Source organism: Ornithorhynchus anatinus, chromosome 2 (genome assembly GCF_004115215.2).
Source record: "Ornithorhynchus anatinus isolate Pmale09 chromosome 2, mOrnAna1.pri.v4, whole genome shotgun sequence".
NCBI lineage: Eukaryota > Metazoa > Chordata > Mammalia > Monotremata > Ornithorhynchidae > Ornithorhynchus > Ornithorhynchus anatinus.
In genome coordinates this window covers 101,820,235-101,847,210 of record NC_041729.1, presented here as the reverse complement: position 1 = coordinate 101,847,210, position 26,976 = coordinate 101,820,235, and the positions used below count along the sequence as shown (strand labels likewise).

General features: G+C 60.7%; 1 protein-coding gene across 1 annotated transcript in view; it reads left to right on the top strand.

The window, feature by feature from the left end:
• Nucleotides 1–24,114, top strand: part of HSF2 (heat shock transcription factor 2) — a 41,766-nt gene extending 17,652 nt beyond the window's left edge. Inside the window, 12 exon segments of the mRNA XM_029056992.2 lie at nucleotides 1,190–1,314; nucleotides 3,685–3,760; nucleotides 5,289–5,350; nucleotides 8,552–8,639; nucleotides 12,094–12,254; nucleotides 12,862–13,116; nucleotides 13,374–13,479; nucleotides 20,963–21,016; nucleotides 21,755–21,839; nucleotides 23,696–23,715; nucleotides 23,717–23,777; nucleotides 23,780–24,114. Of these exon segments, the coding sequence (XP_028912825.1) occupies nucleotides 1,190–1,314; nucleotides 3,685–3,760; nucleotides 5,289–5,350; nucleotides 8,552–8,639; nucleotides 12,094–12,254; nucleotides 12,862–13,116; nucleotides 13,374–13,479; nucleotides 20,963–21,016; nucleotides 21,755–21,839; nucleotides 23,696–23,715; nucleotides 23,717–23,777; nucleotides 23,780–23,982 (1,296 nt within the window). The 3' untranslated portion in view covers nucleotides 23,983–24,114.
• The last annotated feature ends 2,862 nt before the right edge of the window (nucleotides 24,115–26,976 follow it).

The following is a 26,976-nucleotide window of genomic DNA, read 5'->3' as shown; positions in this document are numbered from 1 at the left end:
GCTTCTCTGGGCCGCAGATACCTCATCTTTAAAATGGGGGCTAAGACCGTGAGGCCCCGTGTGGGACAGGGACCGTGTCCGCTCTGATCAGCCCGTATTGACCCCAGCGCTTAGAGCAGTGCTCGGCATATGGCGATTGCTAAACAAGTACTGTCGTCGTCGTCGTCGTCGTCATTATTTGCAGAGCACCGTACTAAGGCCTTGGGGAAGTGCAGTAGAACTAGCGGAACGTGTTCTCTGCCCGTGTCGAGCGTGCTGGAAGACGTTAATATCGAGTAATTTATAATATGTCGATTCTAAAATGACGTACACGACTGAGACCGGAAGCACCTTGAGGGCGGGGATTGTGGCTCTTTCCGTATCCTACTCTCCCGAGCGCTCTGTACTGCGCCGCGCGCGCCGTAAGCGCTCGGTAAATACCCCGCCGACGGATCGCTCGCTCCGTTCAGGAGGAGGGTCGCCCCAGCACGTGCGTCCTGTGTTTAAAAGTGACGGGCGGTTGGGACGGGGGAGGCGGGGGACTGAAAGAGAAGGTCCCGGGAAGCGGGTCCCGGCCCTCCGAGGAAGGGAGGCGTCGTAGGCCCCAGCGCCCCGCCGGAAGACCCCTGCCTCTGCGGGGGCCGGGGAGCTAAGGGAATGGGTCGGTACTGATCGGGCGCTTACCACGCCCGGGGCACTGTACTGAGCGCTTGGGAGAGTGCGGCGCATCAGAAGCGGCAGGCACGCCCCCTGCCCGTAACGGGCTTCACGGTCTCGACGACCTGGCGGGAGTCTGAGGGAGGCCCCTTCCCGAGGAACCGGGTAATTTTTCCCTTCTTCTGTGGCCTTTTAGGCCCATTCTCCCACCCCCAGGACCCCCGTCGGAGACATTCCCCGCAGCCCCCCTCTAGAGCGGGAGCTCGCTGTGGGCAGGGAGCCCGTCCGCCGCCGCCACGGTGTCGTAGTCCTCCCAAGTGCTCGGTACAGTGTGTGAGCCTCAGGAGGGACGACCCGATTCCCCTGTGTCTACCCCGGCGCTTAGAACAGCGCTCCGCCCACGGTAAGCGCTGAGCAAATACCGACGTTATCATCACGGAGCGTTCGGTAGGCGCCGCCGATCGATCGCCGAGAGCCTCCCTCGTCCCGGTAGCCTTTGCTGTCCCCCCCCGGGCCCCCTCAAGCGTTCGGGGCCGTTGCGTTGGTTGGACAGGTGTCCTCCTCCAAACCCGAAGAGAACAAAATCCGCCAGGAGGACTTATCGAAAATCATCAGCAGCGCACAGAAGGTTCAGGTGAAGCAGGAGACCATCGAGTCCAGGCTGTCGGCACTGAAGAGGTACGAGGGGGAGTCGGGGGTGGGGAGGCGCGGAGCCAGGACCGGCGGCGGTGAGCGGTCGGCTCGGCCCCTGGACGGGGGAGGCGGGCGGGCGGAGCGACCCGAGGGGGCGGTTTTCTGGGCCGTGTGTTTTCTCGCGTTAAAGGTGCCCACTTGGGGCTCAGGGCAGCGGTTGCATTCGCGCAAAACCCTGCGTGGAAGAAAATTCGCTGTAGGGCGCGCCACCCGGGCGAACAGAGCTCCGTATCCCAACCGACCGCAGGTGGAGGGATGCCGCTCTCTGGCCAAAACGGGACGGCAGGACTGAGTAGGCATGGTTTCCAGCAACCCGGATACGGCGATCCGGGGGGGGGGGGGGGGGGGGATTTGGCCTTCTGCGCCCTGGCACAGAAGCAGCCTGTGCCTTCTTTTCTTTCTTCCTTTGCTTCTTTAAATGGTAGTTAAGTGCTCACCCTGCGTCCGGGACCCGTACTGAGCACCGGGGCCGATCCGAGCCGCTCAGGCTGGACCCCGCCCGTGTCCCACTCGGGGATCACCGTCCTAATCCCCATTTTACCGATGAGGTTACCCAGGCCCTAGTGAAGGGACCTGCCCGAGGGCACGCAGCAGACGGACGGCGGAGCCGGCATCAGAACCCGGAAGCAGCGTGGCTCGGTGGGCAGAGCGGGGGCCTAAGAGTCAGGAGGACTCTGGCTCCACCGTATGTCTGCTTTGTGACCCTGGGCAAGTCACCTGACTTCTCTGCGCCTCAGTCTGTCGACTGGGGATAAGAGCGCGAGCCCCACGTGGGCCAGGGACCGTGTCCGACCCGGTTAACGTGTAGCCGCCCCAGTGCCAAAACGGGGCCTGGCGCATAGTAAGCGCGTGACAGATACCGTAATTATTCTTCTTCTTCTGGGCCCCAGGCTCCTGCTCTCTCCACTAGGCCACCCTGCTTTCTTGAGCGGGAATCACTGTCGGCTCGTCGCGGACAGGCGACGTGTCTGCCAGCCCCCTTCTGCCGTTCTGTTATACTCTCGCAAGCACTTGGTACGGGGGCTCTGCCCACAGTAAGGGCTCAGGAGCATGGCTGGTCGTGGCATCCATCAACCAAGCGCTTATTAGGTGCCCGCTCCTCTTCTGGGGGCTGGGGTAGCTACAGGGTCATCGACCCGTTGCCCGTCCGTGCTGCTCAGGGTAAGTGAAGGATGGCAGCCGTGGAGAACGGTAAGAATCCTTGATGACCGCGAAGAAGGACGTGGTCAAACACAGCAGACTCCGTTCTTGGGCCCTTAGGTCTTGGGGTGTTGGCCCAAATTGGGGGGTGGCCCCTGTGTTGCCCACAGGGGCTCCGTGAATGGGGAATCGTTACTTTAAGGCAGACGATAAAAGCAAAAACGCAAAGAGCCCGTGCCTGCGAATCGGAGGACCTGGGCTCCGGCCCCGGCCCCGCCACTTGCCTGCTGGGTGACCTTAGGAAAGTCACTTCACTTCTCTGTGCCTCAGTGACCTCTTCTGTAAAATGGGGAGTCAGGCCCTGTTCCCCCTCCCTGTTAGACTGTGAGCTCCAGGCGAGACGGGGGCTTTGTCCGATCTAACCCGTGCCCACCCCAGTGCTCGACACCGAGTACGGCGTGGCTCAGTGGAGAGAGCCCGGGCTGGGGAGTCAGAGGTCATGGGTTCTTATCCCGGCTCCGCCGCTTGTCAGCTGGGCCCCTTTGGGCGAGTCGCTTCGCTTCTCTGTGCCTCATCTGTAAAACGGGGATGAAGACTGTGAGCCCCACGTGGGACAACCTGATGACCTCGTATCCTCCCCCGCAGCGCTTAGAACGGTGCTCGGCACGCAGTGAGCGCTTAACGGATGCCATCGGATCCCGGCTCCGCCGCTTGTCAGCTGTGTGACTGTGGGCAAGTCACTTCACTTCTCTGTGCCTCCGTCACCTCATCTGTAAAATGGGGATGAACTGTGAGCCTCACGTGGGACGACCTGATGACCCCCTATCTCCCCCAGCGCTTAGAACGGTGCTCTGCACATAGTAAGCGCTTAGCAAATACCAACATTATCATCATCGTCATTATTATTATTATAAGAAAAAGAAGAAGAATGGACATTTCCTAAGATTTCCGGTGGCTTGAGGGAATCGAGAGCCTGAATCTGGTGTTTGTATGCTCCCAGCTTTCATCGGCCTCGGCCACAGCGTGGGCTGTCAGAGCGAGTCAGGAGACCCGGCTCCTCGTTCCCCCCCGGCCGAGTCACCTAACCCCCGAGGGCCCGGGTTCCCGCGTCTGTGAAGAAGGGGAGACGGAAATTCCTTCGTCTCTTTCCAGTCGAGGCGGCCTAACTCTTTAGCTTTTTTTTTTTTTTTCAATGGTGTCTTCCCCGGGGCACAGGGAGAACGAATCTCTCTGGAGGGAGGTGGCAGAACTGCGAGCCAAGCACACGCAGCAGCAGCAAGTCATCCGGAAGGTGAGGCCCCGGGCATCCGAGGGTGCCGGGGACGGAGGGGGACGTGTCGTCCGTCTTGTCCCCCAAAACTGGGGGGAGGGGGGTCTGGAGGGACCGGGGAGCTACGGGAGCGCGTAAGGCCACTGTCAGATCCCTGCTTGTTTCGGCCGTCGTCCTCACGCTGACGCCTCGGCAGGTTTGTCGTCCGTTCCCCCCCCCCCCACAGTGACTCACCGGGGACCCACGCTTTGAGGTGGCCCTCCGAGTTGGGGAGAATCGTGCCGAGAGGCTTCTGAGGCCTACAGCCAGCTGAGGAGGTCCGGGGCGAGCGAGGGGATTCGATCCCTCTCCCGGTTAAAGCCAGGCGGGAGTGAATCTCTTGGCCTTCGGAGGCGGGGTCCGTTTTACAAGCCCGAGGCCGTCGCCGAGGGGGATGTCGCTTCGGGCGGCACGGGGTAGGCGCTCAGCAGATGCGACCGAATGAACGAACGGTCTGACGGGGAGATCCCGGGGCTGCAAATTGGGAGACCCGGATGTTAATAGCCAGGGCTCAGGGCGGTGGTCGGTGCGCCCAGCTGCGCCGCCGAGTAGCCGCGGGACCCCGGGCAGGTTGCTCTTTGGCCCCGGGCCTCGGTTGCCTCATCCGTACGGTAAGGATAACGTCTGCCCCCCGCGTTTTGAAGACAAAACGAGATTAGCGGTGGGAAAGCTCTTTGAGTGGCGGAGTGGTCGGTAAAGTTGTTACACGTATTGGCGGTGCTAGCGCCCTTTTGCGAAGAGAGCTGCGTCCCCCAGCAGCGGCACATCCGAGAGGAGCTGGAATGGTCCCCGCCCGGGTCTCGGGGGCCTCCCGCCCCTTCCCGTTTGCGGATTCGGATCACGTCCCCGCCGGCGTCCGCTCCGCTCGGGCCTGCTGGGCTTTCTGGTCTCTGTCCTCGAACCTGGCCCCGGAGACCCCAGAGAGGAGCCGGCGAGGCGGGGCAGAACGATTAAAGGCCCGGAAAATCGGTCCCGTGAGGAAAGATGCCAGGAATTGGAGTTATTTAGCCTGGGGAGAAGAGCTGGCCGAGGCCGGGTGACTCACCCGGCTGCCTTCAGAGCCTGCAAAGGAGGTGTTCCGCGGGGCCGGGGCCGGCCGCTTCTCTTCCGGACCCTTGGTGGGCTTGAGCTGACAGGCGTCTGGGGGGGGTGGGGTGGAAGTGGGAGGCGAAACCCCCCTCTTGCTCCTCGGATAAGTGCGTTAACCAAGAGCAGTTTCCCCCGAAATGAAAATGAAGCCAGACCTCATGGGGTGGACGGCTGTCTAAACCTGGGAGGCGGGTCGTGACTTGAAGATTAGTGAGAGTGGCCTTTTTGGGAACGGTTTAGGTTTGTCGCGTTCTCTCCCCCGCCCCCGTCCGAGTTAACAGCCGAAACAATGGGGCAGCCGCTCCTCGATTTCTAGACGCTTCTTTGTCCTCGCTTCCCGCGCTGAGTTTTGCAGGCTGCGCCCCCGGGGGAGGGCTTGAAAACTCTCCGGGGTGGGTGACCGCAGTCTCTCCCCTTCTAGATTGTCCAGTTCATCGTGACGTTGGTGCAGAATAATCAGCTCGTCAGCTTGAAACGTAAGAGGTAAGAGTTTTGAAATGAGTCGGGACGGTCGTCGCGGGCTGAGAACGTCTCTCTCGACTGTGTTGTATTCTCCCAAGCGCTTAGTACGGCGCTCTGCACAATGTAAGCGCGCAATAAATGTCATCGGTGCAATGACTGACCGGCTCTCCCCGAAAAGGCGGTCAGTTTCCCCGCCGTGGTACCGACCGATCTCTACTGGCTCCTGGCCGTTCGTCCCCGGGGCCTGGCTTGGCCTGCGAGTTCTGACTCCCGCTGTTTTTCGACAAGTTGATCCGTCGGAGTTTTTTAATTGAGAGTCTACTCTGGGCCGAGCACCGTACTGAGTGCCTGGGCGAGGACAGCGTGACAGATTCGATGAGTCCTCTCTCTCCTACCTCCACCCCTCCTCCCCTCTCAAGGGGTTCGGCCCCGGCGGGGTTTGTGGCCCGACGTCTGGGTACCACGTGAGACTAGTGATGACAGTCACGGTGTTTGTCGAGCGCTCTCTGTGTGCCAGGCGCTGTTGTGAGCGCTGGGGGAGAGACAGGGTAATCCGGTTGTCCCACGTGGGGCTCACGGTCCTCGTCCCCGTTTTACAGATGAGTTCGCCGAGGCCCAGAGAAGCGAAGTGACTTGCCCAAGATCACGCGGGCAGGGAGGCGGAGCTGGGGTTAGAACCCACTTCCTCCGACTCCCAAGCCACTAGGCCACGCCGCTTTGGGCGGTCACACGGAGAGTAGCCGCGCTGCCTTCCCTCCCCCATCTCCTCCCCACTCACCGTCGTCTCCCAGCGACCCGCTCCGCCGCTTGGTTATGGCACGTTCGGACAAAGTCCGGCGCCGGGAGGCCGAGGCGGGGCCTGGAAAACGCCTCCCCGACTCAGAGCCCCGTCCTCTCCCTGCCGGGTTAAGCATGCCCCCGAGGCGGGGCCCACACGGGAAGGGAACGTGTCTCGTATATTTGCGTTGTCCTCTCCCGAGCGCTTAGTACGGTGCTCCGCACACAGGAGACGCGCAGAAAACACGATCGACTGAGGCCGGAGGGAAGCCTCCCCCCGTCTCCCTCAGCCTCCGCCTTCCTCGACGGCGGGAACCTCGGCCAGGACCCCTCGGCACGTTTTCCCCTTCCCGTTGGCCCGGACTCTGGCGAGGGGCGCTCAGATTAATTGCGGCTCGTTTCCGGTTCACCGGTCGCGGAACCTTCCTCCCAGACTTCTCAGTCAGTGGTATTTATCGCACACTTACTGTGTTCAGAGTACGGTCCCGAGCGCTCGTGGAAGAACGGCACAACAGAGGCGGTAAACACGATCCCCGCTCACGGGAGCTTACGGTCTGCCGGGGGAGGCGGCCTTCAAGTGGATTAGGGAGAGGGAAAACAGACTGTCTACACAAGTATGGTGGGGCTGGGAGAAGTAGCGAAGTGTTTAAGGAGCACACGGCCAAGTCCACAGAGGGGAGGGCAAGTCGGGGAAATAAAGGGCCTACTCCGGGAAGCCCTCTCGGAGGAAATGCGACACTTCGGAGGGTGTTGAAGGCGGGGAGAGTGACAGACGGTTGGATATGAGACGGGGAGGGGGTCTCGGAACACCTACGGCGCCCAGAGCAATCTACTGAGCGTTTGGGAGAATATGGTAGAGATGAAAGACGGGATCTGCCCTCGAGAAGTTTCGAAAGCTACTGGGGAAGAGAGGCGGCGGGCCCCAGTGCTTGACAGGGGGAGCGTAGAGAAAATAATGGCGTGGCCAGAGGGTGGGAAGGGAACGGATTAATCGTGAGGCGATGCCGATGATGGTGTTGGAGCGGTTTATTACGTGCCGACCGTGATAGCAAGGTGGGAAGTAGGGTCTAGTGGTCGGCGCACGGGCCTGGGAGTCGGAAGGACCTGCGTTCTGATCCCAGCTCGGCCACCTGTCTGCTGGGTGACCTAGGGCAAGTCGCTTCAACTCCTCTCGGCCTCAGTTTCATCATCTGTACAGTCGGGATTAAGACCGTGAGCCCATTTTGTGGGACGTGGACTACGTTCAGCCCGATCAGCTTACGCCTACCCCTGCGCCGAAGTGTAGTTCCTGGCCTTTGGAACCTGACGAATACTGTATAAAAATAAAAACTGTACTAAGCGCTTGGGTAGATACAAGACGATGAGGTCAGACCCAGTTTCTGTCCCGTATGGGGCTGAGAGCCTAAGGGGGCAGATAACTGAGCGAGCGAGAGTAAAGAAATAGAATACGTGAGTCACCGCGTTGGGAAGCAGCGCGGCTTAGCGGGTAGGGCACGGGCCCGGAAGTCAGAAGGACGCGGTTTCTAATCCCGGCCCCGCCACGTGTCTGCCGTGTGACCTTGGGCGAGTCGCTTCACTTCTCTGCGCTCCGGTTTTCTCGTCTGGGACGGGGACCGCGCTTGATCCGATCTTCTTGTATGTCCTCCCAACGCTAGACACGTAGTCAGTGCTTGAGTACTAAAGCGGTTTGCTGTTACGGCTACGGTGACGGTTGGGGCGATGCGGCCTGAGGTGGGGAATTCACTCAAGGGGTGCTTCCCGGTGGAGATGGGATCTCGGGAGGGCTCTAACTAAGTGTGAGAGGAGCGGTGGTCCACCAACCCTGTTGGAGTCTGCTCTCCCAGGCGCTTAGTACAAGTGCTCCGTACACGGTAAGCGCTCAATAAATAGCGTCGGTCGGTCTGATGGATTTGAAGAGGGAGGGAATTCCGGGGCGGAGGGAGGGTGTGAAGGAAGGGTCGGAAGCGGAAGGGTCACGATGAAAAGAGCAAGGGCCTGGGAATCGGAGGACCTGGGTCCTAATCCCAGCTCTGCCAATTGCTCGCTGTGTGACCTTGGGCGAGTCACTCGACTCTTCCGGGCCTCAGTTTCCTCGGCTGTGAAACGGGGATCAAATACCTGTTCTCCCTCTCCTACTTGGACCGTGAGCCCCCTGCGGGACGGGGACCGGGTCCGACCTAATTAACTCGTAGCCACCCCGGCGCTTAGAACCGCGTGTGACACGTAGTAAGCGCTTAACGCGTACCGTAAAAAAAAACCAAAACGGTGAGCTTGGGAGAAGAGTAACGGAGAGGGGCTTGGACTCGTGGTTTCGTAGATCAGGCTTTGGGCTTCTCCTCGGGAGCCGGCCGAGCTGCGAAGCACGCGGATCGGGAACCGCTCGCCGACGTGAGCGAGAGCGGGCTGCGACTCGCCATCCGCCTGGGATTTCCCCTCCCGTTTCAGGCCTCTCCTGCTCAATACCAACGGCGCCGCCAAGACCAACCTGTTCCAGCAGATCGTGAAGGAACCGGCCGAAAACAACCATCACAAAGTAACGGTTCGTTCCGCCCCCCCCCCCCCCCCGGCGCCGGCCCGCCCCAGCCCCGAGGGTCTCTGCCGGGCCCTCAGTTACCCTCCACCCTCCCGCCGGAGGGCGGCCCACGTACAGAGGTCAGAGCGTGTTTCCCAGCCGGGAGGGACCTCGCGGGTCTTGACCGGTGGGATTTGACTGTGTGGGTCCACAGCACCGCGGGCATTTGTCCGTATCAAAGAGAAACGCCTCCTTTTTGGCTTTAAAGCCCTCCACCGTCTGGCCCCTTCCCGTCTCACCTCGCTACTCTCCTTCACAAACCGGCGCGCACACTTCGCTCCTCCTCCTTTGCACTCACCGCGCCTCCGTCTCACCCGTCTCGCCGCCGACCCCTGGCCCACAGTCCCGCCTCTGGCCTGGAACGCCCTCCCTCCTCAGATCCGCCAGTTATCCTCGGCGCCTTCAAAACCTCACCGAGGGCCCATCTCCTCCAAGGGGCCTTCCTTGACTAAGCCTCCCTTTCCTCTTCTCCCACTCCCTTCTGCGTCTCCCTGACTTGCTCCCTTTGTTCTTCGCCCCCCCCCCCCCCCCATCCAACCCCACAGCGCTTACGCCCGTAACTGTCATTTATATGTATTGATGTCTGTCTCCCCACCCTAGGCTTCGAAGCTCACTGTGGGCAGGGAATGTGTCTATGTTTTGTTGTCTCGTACCCTCCCGAGTGCGTAGTACAGTGCTCTGCACGCAGTAAGCGCTCAGTAAGTACGACCGAATGGACGTCCGCTGTTCCCCAGGGAGCCGAGGGCCCTTACGGGCCGTCCACAGCCGAAGGAGGAATCACACGGTCTGGGTTTGTTGGCTGTCAGCCGAAGGTGGCTGGTTCTTGGGGGCCAGGGTCGCAGATCCTAAAGAAAGGAATTGCCAACGCCAGACCCGTGAGCAAGTCAAAGAGGAATCCCTGAACCCACCACCTTGTTTGTAGATGTGGAGGGACTGGGCTGGAGGGAAGGGAAGGGGTGTGCCTCGGGGAAAACTGCTAACGATTGAGGAGGGACCTGTGGTATTCTTCTGTATGCGCTAATCTCTCTGGTTTAATGAGCAGTGATTAATGCAGTTCGTTCAGTTGTATTGTTTGAGCGTTTACCTTGTGCAGAGCACTGAATTAAGCGCTTGGGAGAGGACGGGAGAACCGTAGACACGTTCCCTGCCCACAACGAGTCTAGAGTGGGGGAGACAGGCATGATTAATCTGTATCCCGTTGCTTTTTTTAACCTACTTTGAAAAAACTGGCTTTCGTACTAACTGGTCAACAACTTAAAACAAGTCCTAAAACATGCAGTAGTGCCGGGCTGCAGGTCGGTCCCTGGCAGAACGGCGACCCCCCCCCCGTCGACGGAGTCAGAATCAGTCGTCGGTGGCATTTATCGCGCGCTTACTATGCGCAGAGCACGGTACTAAGCACCCGGGAGAGGACGACAGAACAGAATTAGGGGACGGGTTCCCCGCCCGTGAGGAGCTTACTTAACGTCTAGAGGGCTGACTCTTGGGAGCCGTTCCGCCCAAGACTTTGTCTACGAGAGGAAGGAACTGTCCCTGGACGCTCGCCCTTAGGGCTAGGGATAGACAGGCCCTCTCCCTTCCCAACTTTTCCATAGGAAAAGCAGCGTGGCCTAATGGATAGAGCCCCGGGCCTGGGAGTCGGAAGCACCTGGGTCTTGATCCCGGCTCCGCCGCTTGTCCGCCGTGTGACCTGGGGCAAGTCACTTCACCTCTGCGAATCAGTCGCCTCCTCTGTAGACTGGGGAACGGTGAACCCCGTGTGGGACACGGACCGTGTCCAACCTGATTAGCTTCTGCTGTCCCAGCGGTTAGTACGGTGCCTGGCAGATTGTAAGTGCTCCGTAAATACCTTAAAAAATAAAAAAATGGAAGCGCCAGTCACGGGAAGGTAGGTTGGGGAGCTGGTTTCCCGACGCGGGGGGCCGAAGACGGTTGAAGGCTCCATCTGGCTTCACGGACTTGCGTGAGCCAGTGTTCTCTGGACACGGTTCCGAAACGACCGGGCCCAGGCCACCGCTGACCCCAAGGGAATACCTCGGTTCCCCTCCCCATCCCCTTTGGTAAAGGGGACCTTCCCCCGCCCCCCCCAAAACCGGTTAGGAGAAGCAGCGTGACTTAATGGAAGAAGCTAGAGCTCGGGCGTCAGAGGTCGTGGGTTCTAATCCCCGTTCTGCCACTCGTCGGCCGTGTGACTCTGGGCAGGTCACTTCACTTCTCTGGGTCTCGTTTCCCTCATCTGTAAAATGGGGCTGAAGTCTGTGAGCCCTGTCTGGGACACCCTGATTAATTTGTATGTACCCCAGCGCCTGGAACGGTGCTCTGCACATCGCAAGTGCTTCACAGATGCCATCGTCATTATCGTCATCGTTACAGAGCCCGTGATGCTAAGCCCAGTCAAGGAGCCGTGAGGAGGCTATGGTTTTCTCAGTAGCACAGTAGCTGGGGACATCCAGGCCGAGAGAGAGCGGGTCAGCTTCCAAAACCACAGGTCCCCAGCCTCTTGGAAATACTAATAATGATGGTATTTCATTCATTCATTCGATGGTATTTATTGAGCGCTTACTATGTGCACAGCACTGGACTGAGTGCTTGGAATGGACAGACCGGCAACAGAGGCAAACCCTGCCCGCTGACGGGCTTACAGTCTAATCGGGATTGACAGACAGACAAAAACGATAGCGACAGATAGAATCGAGGGGATGGTATTTGTTCGGTGCTTACTGTGAGCCAGGCGCCGTGTTCAGTACAGAGGTCGATAGAAGCAAATGGAGTTGGACAAAGTCTCCGTCCCACATGGGGCTCACAGTCTTCTTCCCCATTTTACAGATGAGGTAACTGAGGCCCAGAGCGGTGACTGTGCCCAAGGTCACCCAGCAGGCAAGCGGCCGAGCTGGGATCGGAACCCAGGTCCTTCTGATTCCCAGCTCCGGGCTCTACCCACCAGGCCTCCCCGCGACTGCGTCGGCGTGCGCGGTGGTGCGGTGTGAGCGGCAGCGGCAGCGCCGCTTGGCGCGGAGCCCACTGGCCAACAACTCGAGGCTCTCGTTGAGAGTGGAGAGCCACGGAGACGCGGGTCGGTGCCCACGAGCGGGCAGGTCTCCGGTTGCCCGGGCCGCCCGAGTTGGCCGGGTGGTCTCTAAACCGGCCGGTCGGTCCGGCTCGTCATCTCTCTCCCCTCGGATTCGGAATCACCAGGATCGACGCCGTACTAGGTACCCACCTGCCCGAGCCGTGCGCCGGGTGCCCGAGGAACACGCACGCCGCGTAAAACAAACCCTTAAGCCCGCAGTCTAGCGAGGAGGTTTGTAGGGAGGGGGTCGACATCAGCCGGAGCAAATGAGTGCCAAACGTCCCCTTGCGCCGTCCTCTCTCGGCGCGGCCTCTGCCCTGACGGCCGAGTTTCTCTTCCTTTCAGCCTTCGCACAGTAGGCCCGAGGGTTTAAAGCCGCGGGAGCAGATTTCCGATGACATCATCATTTACGACATCACCGACGACACGGCGGACGATATCACGGATGAAGAAAATGCCCCGGTGACTCCCGAAACCAACGAGGACGGCCGTTCCGACGAGTCGAAGTGAGCGGAGCTGGGGGGGGCGGGGGTGTCTGTGAGAGAGAGAGAGTGTGTGCGTGCGTGTGTTCCGTGTCTGTGTCTGCGCGCGCGCATGTGTACACCCCCGTGCCCGAGAATGTAAGCACTTCTGCCTTAAATGGCATTTAAGCGCTCACTATGTGCCGGGCACCCTACTGAGCGCTGGGGTAAGGTAGAAACTAATCGGGCTGGACCCGGTCCCTGTCCCACACGGGGCTCCCGGTCTTAATCCCCATTTCAACCGGGGCCCAGAGAAGTCAAGCGACTGGCCCAGGGTCACCCGGCAGACAGGCGGCGGGATTAGAATCCGGCTCCTTCTGGCTCCCGGGCCCCTGCCCTTTCCACGGGGACACGGGGCTTCTCTTTTTGGCGAGGTGGCCAGTCGGGAGACCTCAGCCTAGGAGAGCCTGGACGCTGTAAGGACCCCCCCCCGCCCCCCCCAAACTCTTGTGGCCCCTTGAAACTTGCACCCCCCCCCCCCGTGTCCTGTCGTGTGAGGGAAGGGAAGGGGGGAGGCGCTGGAGGAGAGGGGAGGGAAGGCGTTGGGTGGCGCTTGGCCGAACGCCGCCGCCTCTCTGTCCGGCGTGGCCAGCTGCAGCCACTCCCCCGACATCGTCATCGTGGAAGACGACAACGAGGACGACTTCGCCCCCGTGGTCCAGAGCGGGGAGAAGCCCCCCGAGCCGCCCGGCGCCCCCGCCGCCGACCCCTCGAGCCCCGCCGGCGACGCGGGCGGCCCCCTCATGTCCGGCGCCGTCCAGCTGAACGGCCCGTCCGCCCTGACCGCCGAAGACCCCGTCTCCATGATGGACTCCATCCTGAACGAGAACATCAACCTCCTGGGGAAGTGAGTGGCGGGCACCGGCCGTGGGGCTTCCCCGAATCGCCGGAGCCGGGCTCGGGCCGGCCCGGGGCCTCCTCCCCCGGAAAGGCCGGCGATGGGTCGGGCAGCCGCGCCCACTGAGCGCTCGCCGTGTGCCGAGCGCGACGGAAGCGACGTGCTCCCGGCCCGCGAGGTTCAGAGGGGGAGAGGGACGTGACTGTAATGTGAATGAACGCGTCCGCTCTTTCTCGTCTTCTTCCCCCCCGCCACCGTCCTTCCAGAGTCGAGCTCCTGGACTACCTGGACAGCATCGACTGCAGCCTGGAGGACTTCCAGGCCATGCTCTCGGGGAGACAGTTCAGCATAGACCCGGATCTGCTGGTGGACGTAGGTGTCTTGGCTTCCCCTCCGTCGGTCTTGCGCGTCTCCCTCTCGGCCGCAGCCCCCGGGGTCGGTTCCTCCGCCTCCCCAGCTCCCGCTTCGGCCGGCCGGTGGGGGAGGAGCCGTCGGGGTCGGGGACCGGGGTCGGGACTGTGTTAGACGCCCTCCCGGTGCCTGTCGCGTCTTCCCCTCCCGGTGGACCCGGAGCGCCCGGCCTGGCGGCTAGGGCCGGGACCCCGGGGGGGTCAGAAGGACCCGGGTCCTAATCCCGGCTCCGCCGCTCGTCTGCTGGGTGACCCGGGGCAAGCCGCTTCAGTTTCGGGGGCCTCGTCCGGAAAATGGGGATCGAGACCGGGAGCCCCGTGTGGGGCAGGGACTGGGTCCAACTTGATTAACTCGTGTCGGCCCCAGCGCTCGGTACGGTACTTGGCACATGGTAAGCGCTTAACAGATACCCTCGTCGTCATTATCAGGAGCAGTAGTAGAGTAGTGTACAGAGTACTAGTAAAGTAGGGAAGCAACGTGGCTCAGTGGAAAGAGCCCGGGCGTGGGAGTCGGGGGTCATGGGTTCGCGTCCCGGCTCCGCCCCTCGTCTGTTGTGTGACTGTGGGCGAGTCACTTAGCTTCTCGCTGCCTCAGTGACCTCATCTGTAAAATGGGGACGAAGACCGTGAGCCTCACGTGGGAGAACCCGATCACCCTGTATCTCCCCCAGCGCTTAGAACAGTGCTCTGCACAGAGTAAGCGCTTAACAGATACCGACGTTTATTATTAGTGTGGTTCTTCCGGGCCCCCACTTGACGTGAGGCATCGTCAGTCGTGTCGCGGAGGACTTTGGAACCGTCTTCTCGATCGAACGGATTAGTGCCCGGCGGAGCCTCCCCCGGCCCGATACTGCTGCCCTGATCATCGCTTCCATTAATGGCCTTAATAATAATAACAAGTATTATTATTACGGTATCAAGCGCTTACTGTGGGCCAGGTACTATAGTAAACGCTGGATTAGATACAAGCTGATCATTCGTTCCATTGAATTTACCGAGTGCTTACTGTGTCCAGAGCACTCTGCTAAGCGCTGGGGAGAGGCCAAGGCGACAGAAGAAGCGGCGGGGCTCAGTGGAAAGAGCCCGGGCTTGGGAGTCGGCGGTCATGGGTTCGAATCCCGGGCCCTGCCACTCGTCAGCTGTGTGACTGTGGGCGTGTCACTTCACTTCTCTGGGCCTCAGCGACCTCATCTGTAAAATGGGGATTGACTGCGAGCCTCACGTGGGACGACTTGTTTACCCTGTATCTACCCCAGCACTTAGAACAGTGCTCTGCACGTCGCAGGCGCTTAAATACCTACATTATTAATTATTAATGATTAGTCATTAATAGAGACACAGTCCCTGCCCACCACGAGCTTGCAGTGTAGAGGAGGTTGGCCACAGTCCCTGCCCCACAAGGGGCTCACAGCCTCAATCCCCATTTTACAGATGAGGGAACTGAGGCACGGAGAAGGGCTTTGCCCAAGGGCCGACAACAGACAAGCGGCAGAGCCGGGATGAGAACCCAGGTCCTTCCGACTCCCGGGCCCGGGCTCTACCCACTAGGCCACGCTGCTTCTCATTTCATCGCGGCTGCTGCTTAACCACGGCGCTTACCTACCGGTGTGGTCGTTGACTTGCTTGGCCCCTCGGGGGCCTGTCCCGAGGTCCGGCCGGAGTGGCGTCCCCCTCGCAGCCGAGGGATCTGGGGGTCGGGGGAGAAGGGGAGAGGACGCAGATTCATTCGATGGTATTTATTGAGCGCTTACTGTGCGCAGAGCACTGTACTGAGCGCTTGGAATGGACGGTCCGGCAACAGATAGAGACAGTCCCCGCCCACTGACGGGCTCACAGTCTAATCGGGGGAGACTGGACGGACAAGAGCAAGACAACGTAATCACACTGAATAGAGTCAAGGGGACGCGTACGCCTCGTTAACAAAGTAAATAGGGTAATGAAAATGTATACAAATGAGCACAGTGTTGAGGGGAGGGGAAGGGAGAGGGGGAGGAGCGGAGGGAAAGGGGGCTGAGCCGAGGGGAGGTGAAGGAGCAGAGAGGGAGCAGAGGGAAAAGGGGAAGCTCAGTGTGGGAAGGCCTCTCGGAGGAGGTGAGCTCTCAGTGGGGCTTTGAAGAGGGGAAGAGAATCGGTTTGGCGGAGGTGAGGAGGGAGGGCGTGCCGGGACGGCGGGAGGACGCGGCCCGGGGGTCGACGGCGGGTTGGGCGACAGCGGGGGACGGCGAGGAGGCGGGCGGCGGAGGAGCGGACCGTGCGGGGCGGGCGGTAGAAAGAGAGAAGGGTGGAGAGGTAGGAGGGGGTGAGGGGATGGAGAGGCTTAAAGCCCAGAGTGAGAAGTTTTTTGTTTCGTGCGGAGGTTACCAGATGAGGGCAGGCCCCCCTTCCATCCCTTCGGGTCTGGGTGCTCCCCCCCCCCCCCCCGCCGTCGGCCTCAAGGAAACGGGGCAGAGCCGTCCGGGTCCCCGGCGGCCGGGCGGGGAGGGGAGTGCGTCCCGCCCTCGGGGTCGACAGGTCGGTCCACCCGGCTCCGCTCGGGGCCGGCTTGCGGCGGGGGTGGGTGGGCTTGCGGCGGCCGAAGCGGTTGGTCCTGCGGGGGGGCTGCGGCGCCGGGCGTTTGGGGGGGGGGGGGGGGGGGGGGGGACCTTTAGCTCACGGCCCCGAAAACCCGCCCGTTCCCCTGCCCCGACCGGTCGGCTCTCCCTTCTCTGCTCCTTGGAGAAAACTGGATTCTCTCCACGCCCGGGCCCGTGGCCGGGTCGGGGTTGTGTTGGCTAAGAGTGAGGGTCTCCCGGGGAAGATTCTAATGGAGAGAAATGCCCGAATTAAATGCTTCCACGGGGCGAAGCATCGTCCAGCGTGCCGGGGGGCAACGTAATAATAACATCGGTGGTATCTGTTAAGCCCAGGGGTTGATACAAGCTAACCGGGTTGGACGCAGACCGGGTCCCACATTGGGGCTCCCGCTCTCCATCCCCATTTTACAGATGAGGGAACTGAGGCACAGAGGAAGTGAAATGACTTGCCCGAGGTCACACAGCAGACAGGTGGCAGGGCCGAGATTAGAACCCTGGATCCTTCCAACCCTCAGGCCCGTGCTCCGTCCATCGGGCAGTGGTTCCTGATCTTCCGGGGGTTCGCAAACGAGGGCGGGTTGGTTTTTGTTTTTTTTTTTTTTTTAATTTTCACGGCGTTTGTTAAGCGCTCGTTTTGGGTCGAGCAGCGCTGGGGTAGGTACGTGTTGATGGGGTTGGCACGGTCCCTGTCCCCCGTGGGGCTCACGGTCTTACGTAGCAGAGAATAGGATCTGATCCCCCGTTTTACAGTCGAGGAGACTGAGGCACAAGAGCAGTCGAGTGACTGAGCCAAGTCAAGTGGCAGAGCCGGGCTTAGAATAAATGGTTCGATTTAGCAGAAACAGCAGGTCAAGAAAAAAATCGGTGTACGAAGCGACGTGGTGTAGGGGAAGCCACGTGGCTAGTGGAAAGATCCCGGGCCTGGGAGTTCGAAGGTTGTGGGTTCTAATCCCAGCTCCACCGCCTGTCTGCTGCGTGACCCCGGGCGAGTCGCCTCACTTCTAGGGGCGGTGACAGGCAGGTTGGTCTAGTGGCTGGTAGCGCGCGGACCCGGGAGTTGGAACGACCTGGGTTCCGATCCCGGCTCCGCCGCCCGTCTGCCGCGTGACCTCGGGCGGCTTCCTTCGCTTCTCCCGGCCTCGGTTGCCTCATCACGGGAAGACCGTGAGTCCCTTGTGGAACGGGGACTGGGTCCCAACCCCATTAACCTGTATCTTCCTCAGTGCTCAGAAGAGTGCTTGGCACAATAATAAGCGCGTTAACAAGTACCCTTATTATTGTCGTCGTCATCCCTGTGCTCCTCACTCGTCCAGGTGAGGTGTCCTCGGCCCAAAAGACCCACAACTCCCCTCGCCCCCAGGATGGGGGGTGACCGCAGCATCCTCCGGGGTCACCTTCTCCACTGTGAGCCCGCCGTCGGGTAGGGATTGTCTCTATCTGTCGCCGGCTCGTACTTTCCGAGCGCTTAGCACAGTGCCGTGCACACGGTAAGCGCTCAATAAATAGGACGGAATGAATCCTCGCCCACCGAGCCCCCGCTGCTCTGTTCTAAGTACCCGGGACCCCGCAATTCAAGCGGATGGGCCCCCTTCCACGCCCCCGAGGACCGTGACGCCGGGAAATGCCTCCGACTTAAGGGACCGTCCGCACCTTCGCCGCTCCTCCCGAGAGTCGGATTCGCTTCCCGGGAGAAGCATTCGTTCAGTCGTGTTTTTGGTGAGCGCTTACTGTGTGCAGAGCAGCGGACTCGGCGCTTGGGAAAGCATGATACAGCGGTAAACAGACCACGGTCCCCGCCCGCAACGATCTTACAGTCTGGCGAGGGGAGACGGACAGCGAGGCCTCGTGGTAAGAGGTCGGAGGACCTGGGTTCCAATCCTGGCTCTGCCAATCGCTTTGCCGAGCGACCTGGGGCAAGTCACCGAACTTCTCTGGGGCTCGGTTTCCTCAGTTGTAAAATGGCGGTTCAACCCTGTTCCCTCTTCCGTATCCACCCCAGCGTTCAGGGCGGTGCCCGGCACATGGTAAGCGCCTAACGAGTGCCGCAGTTAGGCGGTGAGCCCCACGGGGAACGGGGACTGCGCCCAACCTGGTAAACCCGTATCTCCCTCTGAGCGTAAAACAGGACTCGGCACAAAATAGGTGCTTAAATACCATAAAAAAAAAACCACACCAAACACCTGCCCAAGTCATAACCGAGGCTTTTCTTTAAGGCAGAGAGGTGATTCCGGAGAGCGTGTGATCAGCAAGCTCTGCTTCTGCGGACCACCGCGAGCTGAGGATTGGGAAGGTGGTGGGAAGGTGGGGAGTTACCACAGGAAAGGGGAGGCGGCCAGTTATGGAATAGTAATATCAAGACTGAGAATAAGCCTGGTAACTGTGGTATTTGGTAACCGCTTACTCCGCGCCAGGCACCGTACCAAGCGCTGGGGTAGATACGGGCTAATTAGGTTGGTCACTGTCCCTGTCCCACATGGGGCTCACGGTCCCAATCCCCATTTTGCAGGTGAGGTAACGGAGGCCCAGAGAAGTGAAGCGACTTTCCCGAGGTCGCGAAGCGGACGCGTTTCGGAGCCGGGATTAGAACCTAGGTCCTACTGGCTCCCGGGCCCGTGCTCTTTCCACTAGGCCCCAGACTGAGCCCCCGCTTTTTCCCTCTGCTCCCCCTCCACCCCCTGCTCCTCCCCCTTCCCCCGTCCCCTCAGCTGAGCCCCGTTTTCCTCTGCTCCTCCCCCCCTTCCCCTCCCCTCAGCACTGTGCTCATTTGCATATATTATTTATGACCCTATTTATTTTGTTAATGAGGAGTCCGTCCCCCTCGATTCTATTTACCGTGATGACGTCTTGTTTTTGTCTCGTTCTGCTTTGCTCTGCCGTCTGTGTCGTCGTCCGTCCGTCGTCCCCCCCCCATTAGACTGTGAGCCCGTCACTGGGCAGGGATCGGCTCTTTCTGTTGCCGAAATGTACATTCCAAGCGCTCAGTACGGTGCCCTGCACAGAGTAAGCGCTCAATAAGCACTGTGGAACGAAAGAATGAACTAGGCTACGCCAGTCGTAGCTGGGTCAGGCAATGATGATGATGGTGGTATTTGTCGGCGCCTACTGTGTGCGCAAAGCAGTGTTCTAAGCGCTGGGGGATAGAAGGTGATCAGGTTGTCCCACGTGGGGCTCCCGGTCTCAGTCCCCATTTTCCAGATGAGGGAACCGAGGCCAGGAGAAGCGAAGTACCTCGCCCGAGGTCACACAGCAGACCAGTGGCGGAGTGGGGATTCGAATCCGCATCCTTCCCCGACCGAGCCCTCATTTCCTTTCGTCCCGCCCCCTTCTACGTCACTCGTCCGCTTGGATTTGCTCCCTTGACTCACCCCGCCCTCGGCCTCCGCCGCGCAACAGTAATTTATATCGGTATCCGTCCTCCCCTCTCTGCTGTAAGCTCGTCGTGGGCAGTGAATGTGTCTGTCAACTCCGGTACACTGTATTCATTTATGCAGTTGTATTTATTGAGCACTTACTGTTTGTGGAGCACTGTACCGTACACTTGGGGAGAGTACTCTGTACTCCGCAACAGTAAGTGCTCAATTCATTCAGTAGTATTTCATTCAATAGTATTTATTGAGCGCTTACTATGTGCAGAGCTTGGAATGTACGGATCGGCAACAGAGACAGTCCCTGCCCATTGACGGGCTCTCAGTCTAATCGGGGGAGACGGACAGAAACCGACAGCAATAGATAGAATCAAGGGGCTGAACGTCTCCTTAAAACAACAGCGGTAAATAAATAGTAAATAGCAACAATAAATAAATAGCACTGAATTAACATGCTCAATAAACACCATCGATCGGTTGAAGTGGCTTGCCCGAAGTTACGCGGAGCTGGGATTAGAACCCAGGTCCTCCGACCCCCGGGCCCGCGCTCTTTCCACTTGGACGACGCCGCGGGCCCGGATTCAGAACTGACCGGGTGAGGAGGTGCACGGGCCGTCGACCCTAGTTGGTCCGTTCATTGGGTCGTATTTATTGAGCGCTTCCTCTGTGCAGAGCACTGTACCGAGCGCCCGGAATGTACAATTCCTTGGCATCGGGGCCTCTGCTGGGAGTAGCCAGGGCAGCGGGGGCCATTTCCCCATTTCTCCCCACTCCCTCACCTCCCTTTTCTCCTCCGGTGTGGATGGGGAGGGAGCATCTCCCAGGTCAGATCTAGAGACCGCGGTGGTACAGGTCCCGGAAGAGAGAAAAAAAATAAGCACGGTATGCGCTGGGCGTTTATCGTGTACGATTACAGTGCTCTGCACACAGTAAGCGCCCGCTATAATACCGTTGATCACGGACTAGGCGTTGGGAAGCAGCATGGCTTAGTGGATCCGGCCCGGGCCCGGGAGTCGGAAGGACCTGAGTCCTAATCCCGGCCCCGCCGCGTCTGCTGCGTGACCCTGGGCAAGTCACTTAACTTCTCTGGGCCTCCGGGACCTTCCTCTGTAAAATGGGGATTAAGAGCGGGAGCCCCTTGTGGGCCGGGGCCGTGTCCGACCTGGTTAACTTGCATCGGCCCCGGCGCTTAGAGGCGGCGCTTGGCACACGGTAGAGGCCTAACGGGTACCGTAACCATTATCATTACGCACGACGGAAATGGGCAGGAAGCTCCCGAGGGAGAGCGACGTGGTTGGTCGCGGATTATTTCCCGCCCCGGTCCCGGCCTGTTCTCCCGCCACGTCCCGGGGGCGGGGGCTCGGATGGCAGACGCCGCCGGCTCCCCCGAGGGCGGCCCGGGCGGCCCCCCCCGACACCCGGCCGCCGTCTGAAAACCCTTCGGGGCGACTAACGGCCTTTCGGTTTCTTTCCCACTCACGGTCTCTCTCGATCTCACTTCTTCCAGCTTTTCACTAGCTCTGTTCAGATGAATCCCACAGATTACATCAATAATCCAAAAGTAAGTTCCCCTCTCTTCCCCTCCCGCTCCCCTCCCCACCCCCTCCGGGCCCCTCGGGGCCCACGGTCATAAAGAGACGGGGCTCCTCGCGCAGAGTGTGGCGAGGGGACTCCCTCCCGGTTCCGGCCGGGAGCGAGGCCGCGTGGCCGAGTCAGGTGATCTGGAAAACCGGGTTGGGGGGGGGGGGGGTTAGAGGAAGCACCCGGGACAGGTCGGAAAACCGATCCGGGTGGCGACAGGATGGTGACACCAAGGGGAAGCCGCTATCTGACGGGCTTGGGCCGCTCGGGCATCTCCTGGAGACCGCAGGCTCCTGGCGGGCGGAAGTCCTGTCTCCCAGCTCTGTTGATTTTTTACCCTGACAGACGCTCAGTACAGTGCTCTGCGCACAGTAAGCGTTCAAACACTCTTCCTTTTTTTTCCCTTTCCCTCCTCTCCACCCCCTCGCCCCCTCCAAGGGATGTTTCCAAAGTTGGGGACGCTATAGGAGGGCAGGATTTACGTCTCCGACCTTCCGCGCTCTACCTTCTACGCTCACCTTTTCCGGGTGTTTTATTTTCCTCACCGGTCCCTTCCTCTCCCGACGGTCCGACGTTCGGCGGCTCGAAGGAGAGGTCACGTTGCCTTTTCGGGAGGGCGCGTTAAAGCCGGGACGCACCCCCGCTCACAGCGCATCTGAATCTCTTCCTCCCCGCGCGGCACGGTCTGAACTAAACCCTGCTCCTTGCTGTCTTGCAGTTGGAGACCAAAGGTTTGGAAGCCACCAAGGCCGGCGGGGTGCAGCCCGCCTCCGAGGGGGCGAAGCACTCGAAGCCCAAATCTGGTGAGTACGGGATGTTCGCGCGAAGCCTCGGAAGCCCCGGGGTCCGTCAGGGAGAGAGCCGCGGTGCCGCAGGGTCGCACGAGGAGGCTGCGCAGGAAGCGATTTGGCCTCGTGCAAGAGCGGAGGCCCTCGGCTCTACTGCCGGCTCTCCCCACCTGTCCGCTCAGGTGACCCTGGGCGAGTCATTTCTCTGGGCTTCACTTTCCTCATCTGTAAAATGGGGATTCAGCACCAGATCTCCCTCCCGTTTAGACGTCGAGCCCCTTGTCCAACTGTATTATCTTCCGTCCGCCCTCGCGCTTACAAAAAGTACTTGGCACAAAGTAAGCGCTAGTTTTTTAAAAAAGAAGAGGGGTAAAGAGGAGAAAGAACCCACTGATATTTTATTTTTCCACTCTTCTGGACACTTGCCCTGGGCACGACGGTGCGTATCGACCCCGTTCCCGTAGAACGGGTGTGGGATGGCGTCCCGAGTGTTTAACGTGTCGACGTACGGGGGGCCGCACAAGCCGCTGGTCTGAATCGACACGGGCGGAGGGCGGAATCGCCGAAAGCTCCCGGAGTCCCGCGGGGCGCAGGCCCGGGCGAAGGCGGAATCGCCGTTCTCCGAACCCCTCGGCGCCGAGACCGAGGAGCCCCCCCAATGGCAGCATCGGGGGTGGGGGTGGGGGGGGGGGGGTTGGCCCAGAACCAGAGGACTGACAATAATAACTGCGGTGTCGGTTAAGCGCCTGCTACGCGTCGAGCACCGCAGTGAGTGCCGGGACGGATGCCGTCAGATCGGGTTGGACGCGGTCCCTGTCCCGCGTGGGGCTCACGGTCTCAATCCCCATTCTACAGACGAGGCAGCCGAGGCCCGGAGAAGCGACGTGCCTCGCCCCAGGCCACAGAGCCAAGTGGCGGAGCCGGCATTAGGACCCGACTCCCAGGCCTGGGCTCCGAATCTGGGGAGGCGGGGCGGCCGAAAAGGGCGGTGGGTTCGAGCAGTCGTGTAGACGAGAGGGCCGTGTCAGAGGGACTGTTCAGCCGCAGGGGGATATTAGAGATCTGTCAGTTAATCGCCTTTATGGAGCGCTTACTGTGCGCGGAGCAGTGTACCAAGCGGTCGAGAGCGTTCCGAATGACATCATAAACGGACACTCCCTGCCCCACGACGAGGTTACGGTCTAGAGGGGGAGACGGACGTTAATAATAATGTTGGTATCCGTTAAGCGCTTACTGTGTGCAGAGCACTGTTCTGAGCGCTGGGGGAGACGCAGGCGAATCAGCTCGTCCCACGTGAGGCTCACGGCCTTAACCCCCTTTTACGGAGGAGCTAACTGAGGCCCAGAGAAGTGAAGTGACTCGCCCGCAGTCACCCAGCTGCCAAGTGGCAGAGCCGGGATCTGAACCCCTGACCTCTGACTCCCAAGCCCGGGCTCTTTCCACCGAGCCACGCTGCTTCTCTTGATATATATGGACTATAATATATATATAAAACATATCTAAATATAATAGAAATAAATATACTTAGAGATACGTACGCAAGCGCCCCGGGGCTGGGACGGGGGGCGTGAATGGAGCGAGTCAGGGCGCCGCGGAAGGGAGCGGAGGGAAGGCCTCTGGGAGGAGGTGGGCAGGTGGAGGCCGGGAGGGTGATCTCGAGGGCGAGCACCGTCCCGGTCCCTCCTCTCGGTCCCGGCGCCGCAGCTGGAGGCGGAGGGCGGGGGGGAGGGGGAGGCCGCCGGCTCCCTCGCCTCCCGTCCCCTCCCCGGAGGCGACCCCGTTCCCGTCTCGGGGCCCCGGGTTCGGAAGGGCTCGAGCCCGGGCGCCCCCGGCCCCGTGTAACGCGGCGGCGTCCCCCCGCTCCGCCGCAGATCAACAGCTGATCCAGTACAAACGGCCTTCCGCTGCTGGCCTTCCTGGACGGGAGCCCCGCCGCCTGCCTCCCCCGGAAAACGGGGCCGAGGGGGCGGCCCCCGCCGACGGGGCCCCGGGGGTCGACGAGCTCTGGACGGCGGGCCGGACCCCGAAGCCCCCCAGAGCAAGCTCGTGCGGCTTGGAGCCGTTGACCGAGGCCGAAGCCAGCGAAGCCACCCTCTTCTATCTGTGCGAACTGGCCCCCGCGCCCCTGGACGGCGACGTGCCCCTTTTGGAGAATTAAGACCCCGCCCCGTTCCCCGTTCCCCGGTCCGTCTCTCCCCTCCCCGCCGACCCCTCCCCGGAGGCGGACTCCGTGCGTGTGTGCGTGTGCGCGTGGGTATTCATCAAAATGATGAAGTATTTATTTCAAGTATCATCGGGTACTTTTTTTTGTGTGGGAGGGGGCGGGGGGTCGCTCTGTTTATTTTGTAAATGGCTTCCGTTTCGTGTCGTCGGATACCGTGGAGTTTTTTTGTTTGGGTTCCTTCCCCCCCCCGCCCCGTGTCCGTAGCCGCACAGGTCCCGGCCCCCCCCCCCCCCCCCCCCCCCGACGAAGCTTTACCGACGTCCCCCGGCCGTGTCGACGTACGGGACGTTTGCCCCAGCTCCTTAGGTTGGATTCAGGTGGCCCCGCCGGGGGTGTCCTTGTTTCCCGCTAATTGCCGTGGATTTATTCTCTCTGTAACCCGACGTCTTCACGACCCGAGCCGATCGGACCCGCGTTGGCTCGCCGTTCCTCAGCGGCCCGTGTCCCGCCCGTCAGAGGGCAGCGAGGGTGGCGATGGTATTCCAGCCGCTTTCCCCGTGGCAGTTTTTCCCCCTTTTTTTGGTTTTCCCACCCGACCTTTCAAACCGGGAACATAAAGTGCCTGTATCCAGAAACGTTCCGTCGGTTGTGTCGATCTCCCCGCCCTCGGCCCCTTCCGTCCCTCCTCGGGGACTGGGAGGGGCTCCGGGGAAAGAGTCAGCGGGTGGGCTTTGGGGGGAACTGTGCCCTTTGGCAGAAATCAACCGAGCGTCTCTCGGGGGGGGGGGGGGGGGGCGCCTAGCTCATGCGGGATGTCGTGGGGACCCTTGCCCCGTCCCCGATGGGACAGGTTTTAGACGCTCGGAACTCTACTTGAAACGTGTTTCATCTGTGTGATGGCCCCAGACGCTATCCCGGCGTTTTGTTTTTCTCGCCTCTCCTTTTACTTTCTTCCCTCCCCGGCTCTTCTTCTCGTACTGCTTTCGTATCCGGAGGCTTCCCCGCCCGTGTGACCCGGGACCCCCGGAAGCCTCGGTCCTGGGCCGAGCACTCGTAAATCGCGACCGTCGTTTGGGGGCCCGCGGTGATCTCCGAGACCGCCGTTCCCCTAACCGCTCGGGCTGAGTTCCCCACCCCGGCTTCGGGGGAGCCGCCGTACCCGGACGGACTCCCGTCAGCCTCTCCGCCGAGGGAGTTAATCAATCCCTTCCGTTCCAACCTCCCCACCCCCCCCCCCCGAAGGCGCACGGGGGGCCGCCCGGATCGAAAAGGATCCCCGCGGCGGCTCTCCGCTGACGGCGGGGCGAGGGAAGAGTCGCCTCAGTTCTGCAGACCTTCAGTCGCTCGAGGACCCTCCCCTCCCTCCCTCCCCGCCGTGGTGTTCCCGCTTATCTCCGAAAACCCCCACCGTGATCGTCTCGACTTATTTTTGATACTCGAAAAGGGCGCGCGGACTCCGGGGCCCCGAGGGAAGCCGCAGACGGCCGGCGCGTCCTCCGGCAGATTCGGGATAGCCGCCCCCCTCCCCCCGCGGTCCGGGACGATTCGGCACCTCGGACGCGATCCGGATCCCGTCCCCGAGGTCAGAAGGGGACCGAAAACCGTCCGTGGCCGGAGATCGATGGTCGCTCACTTTTAGCTGGAATAAACGGTTACAGTTTTCATCGTTCAATGGGACGGCGGCTATCTTTTCGTGTGTCTGTGTTCGGAGCCTCGTGTCTTTGGACAGGCGGGACGGCGGTCGACGGTGTTTCTTCAGCGCGCGCGCGCGCGCTGTGGGAGGGTACGGTCTAAGGGGAGTTGGTGGACGGGTTCCCTGCCCCCAACGTGCGGGAATTTACTTATATCCATTCCGTCGTATTTATTGAGCACTTACTGTGTGCAGAGCACCGTACCGAGCACTCGGAATGTTAGTTTGGCAACAGATAGGGACAATCCCTGCCCGACGACGGCCTCACGGTCTAAACGATTTTATCAGTATCTGTCTCCCCTCCTGGTTTTTGAGCTTGTTGCGGGCGGGGGACGGGTCTGGTTATTGTCGTCTTGTACTCTTCCAAGTGCTTAGTACAGCGCTTTGCCCACAGTAGGGCATTCAACGAACGGGATCGAACGGATGAAAAGGAATGTTCCAAGCACTCAAGTCGCTGAGTGCGTGAACCAGCCTGGCCGCCCAACGGGATAACCTCGTGTCTTTCCCGGTGCTTAGAACCGGGATACTCTCACGGCTAAAAAGACAAAGACAAATTCAGAACCTCTCATTTCACCGGGCGAACCTTCTTTTGTTCTGATGAGATTTTCCCACGTCCTCGCTTTGAACCGCGTGGCCGCTAGCGAGAAAACGGCACGTGGGAAAAGCAAGACGTCGGGCGGGCGATGGAGCGGACCAGCTCCTCGCACCTGGGGTAGCTCGGGACTTATTTCGTCCGGTGGGGGAGAAAACCTCTACCTAAAGTTAAAAGAAAGCAGGGAGGAATCCAGAACAGTCCAATGCGCTGGCGGAGGGGACGGTAAGTTTTCCGGATTCCGGTCTTCCGAGGGGTTTTCGCCTACGCGCCTCCCCGTTTGCCCCCCCCACCCCACGCGTGTTCAGCTGCCGCCTTCTGGGTTTTGAACTTTCTGCCCCTTAAATCCGATGGCAAAACCGCCCCACCGAGCGGTAATTCCACTCTAACCCTTAAACCTCTGTGATCTTGTAAACCTCGATCCCATTCCTTCTCTCAAAACTAGCGTCCCTCCCCACTGAAGAGTCTCCTCAAGTTCATCTTCAGGCAGAAACGGCTCCATCCCCCGGGCCCATCTCCCTATCTTTTCCAGCTCCCGTGTCCTCCCAGAGGTACGGCAAACCGCAGCGTGGGCGCCGGATGCCGGGGGAAAGTGACCCGTGGCTCTGTCGTGCGAGACGCCGCGCGTCATCTTTTTAATCCCTCTCCCGACGAGGCCCAGCCTCCGACTGGCCTCTCTGACGGCCGCCGCGTCCGGAGTAGCGCG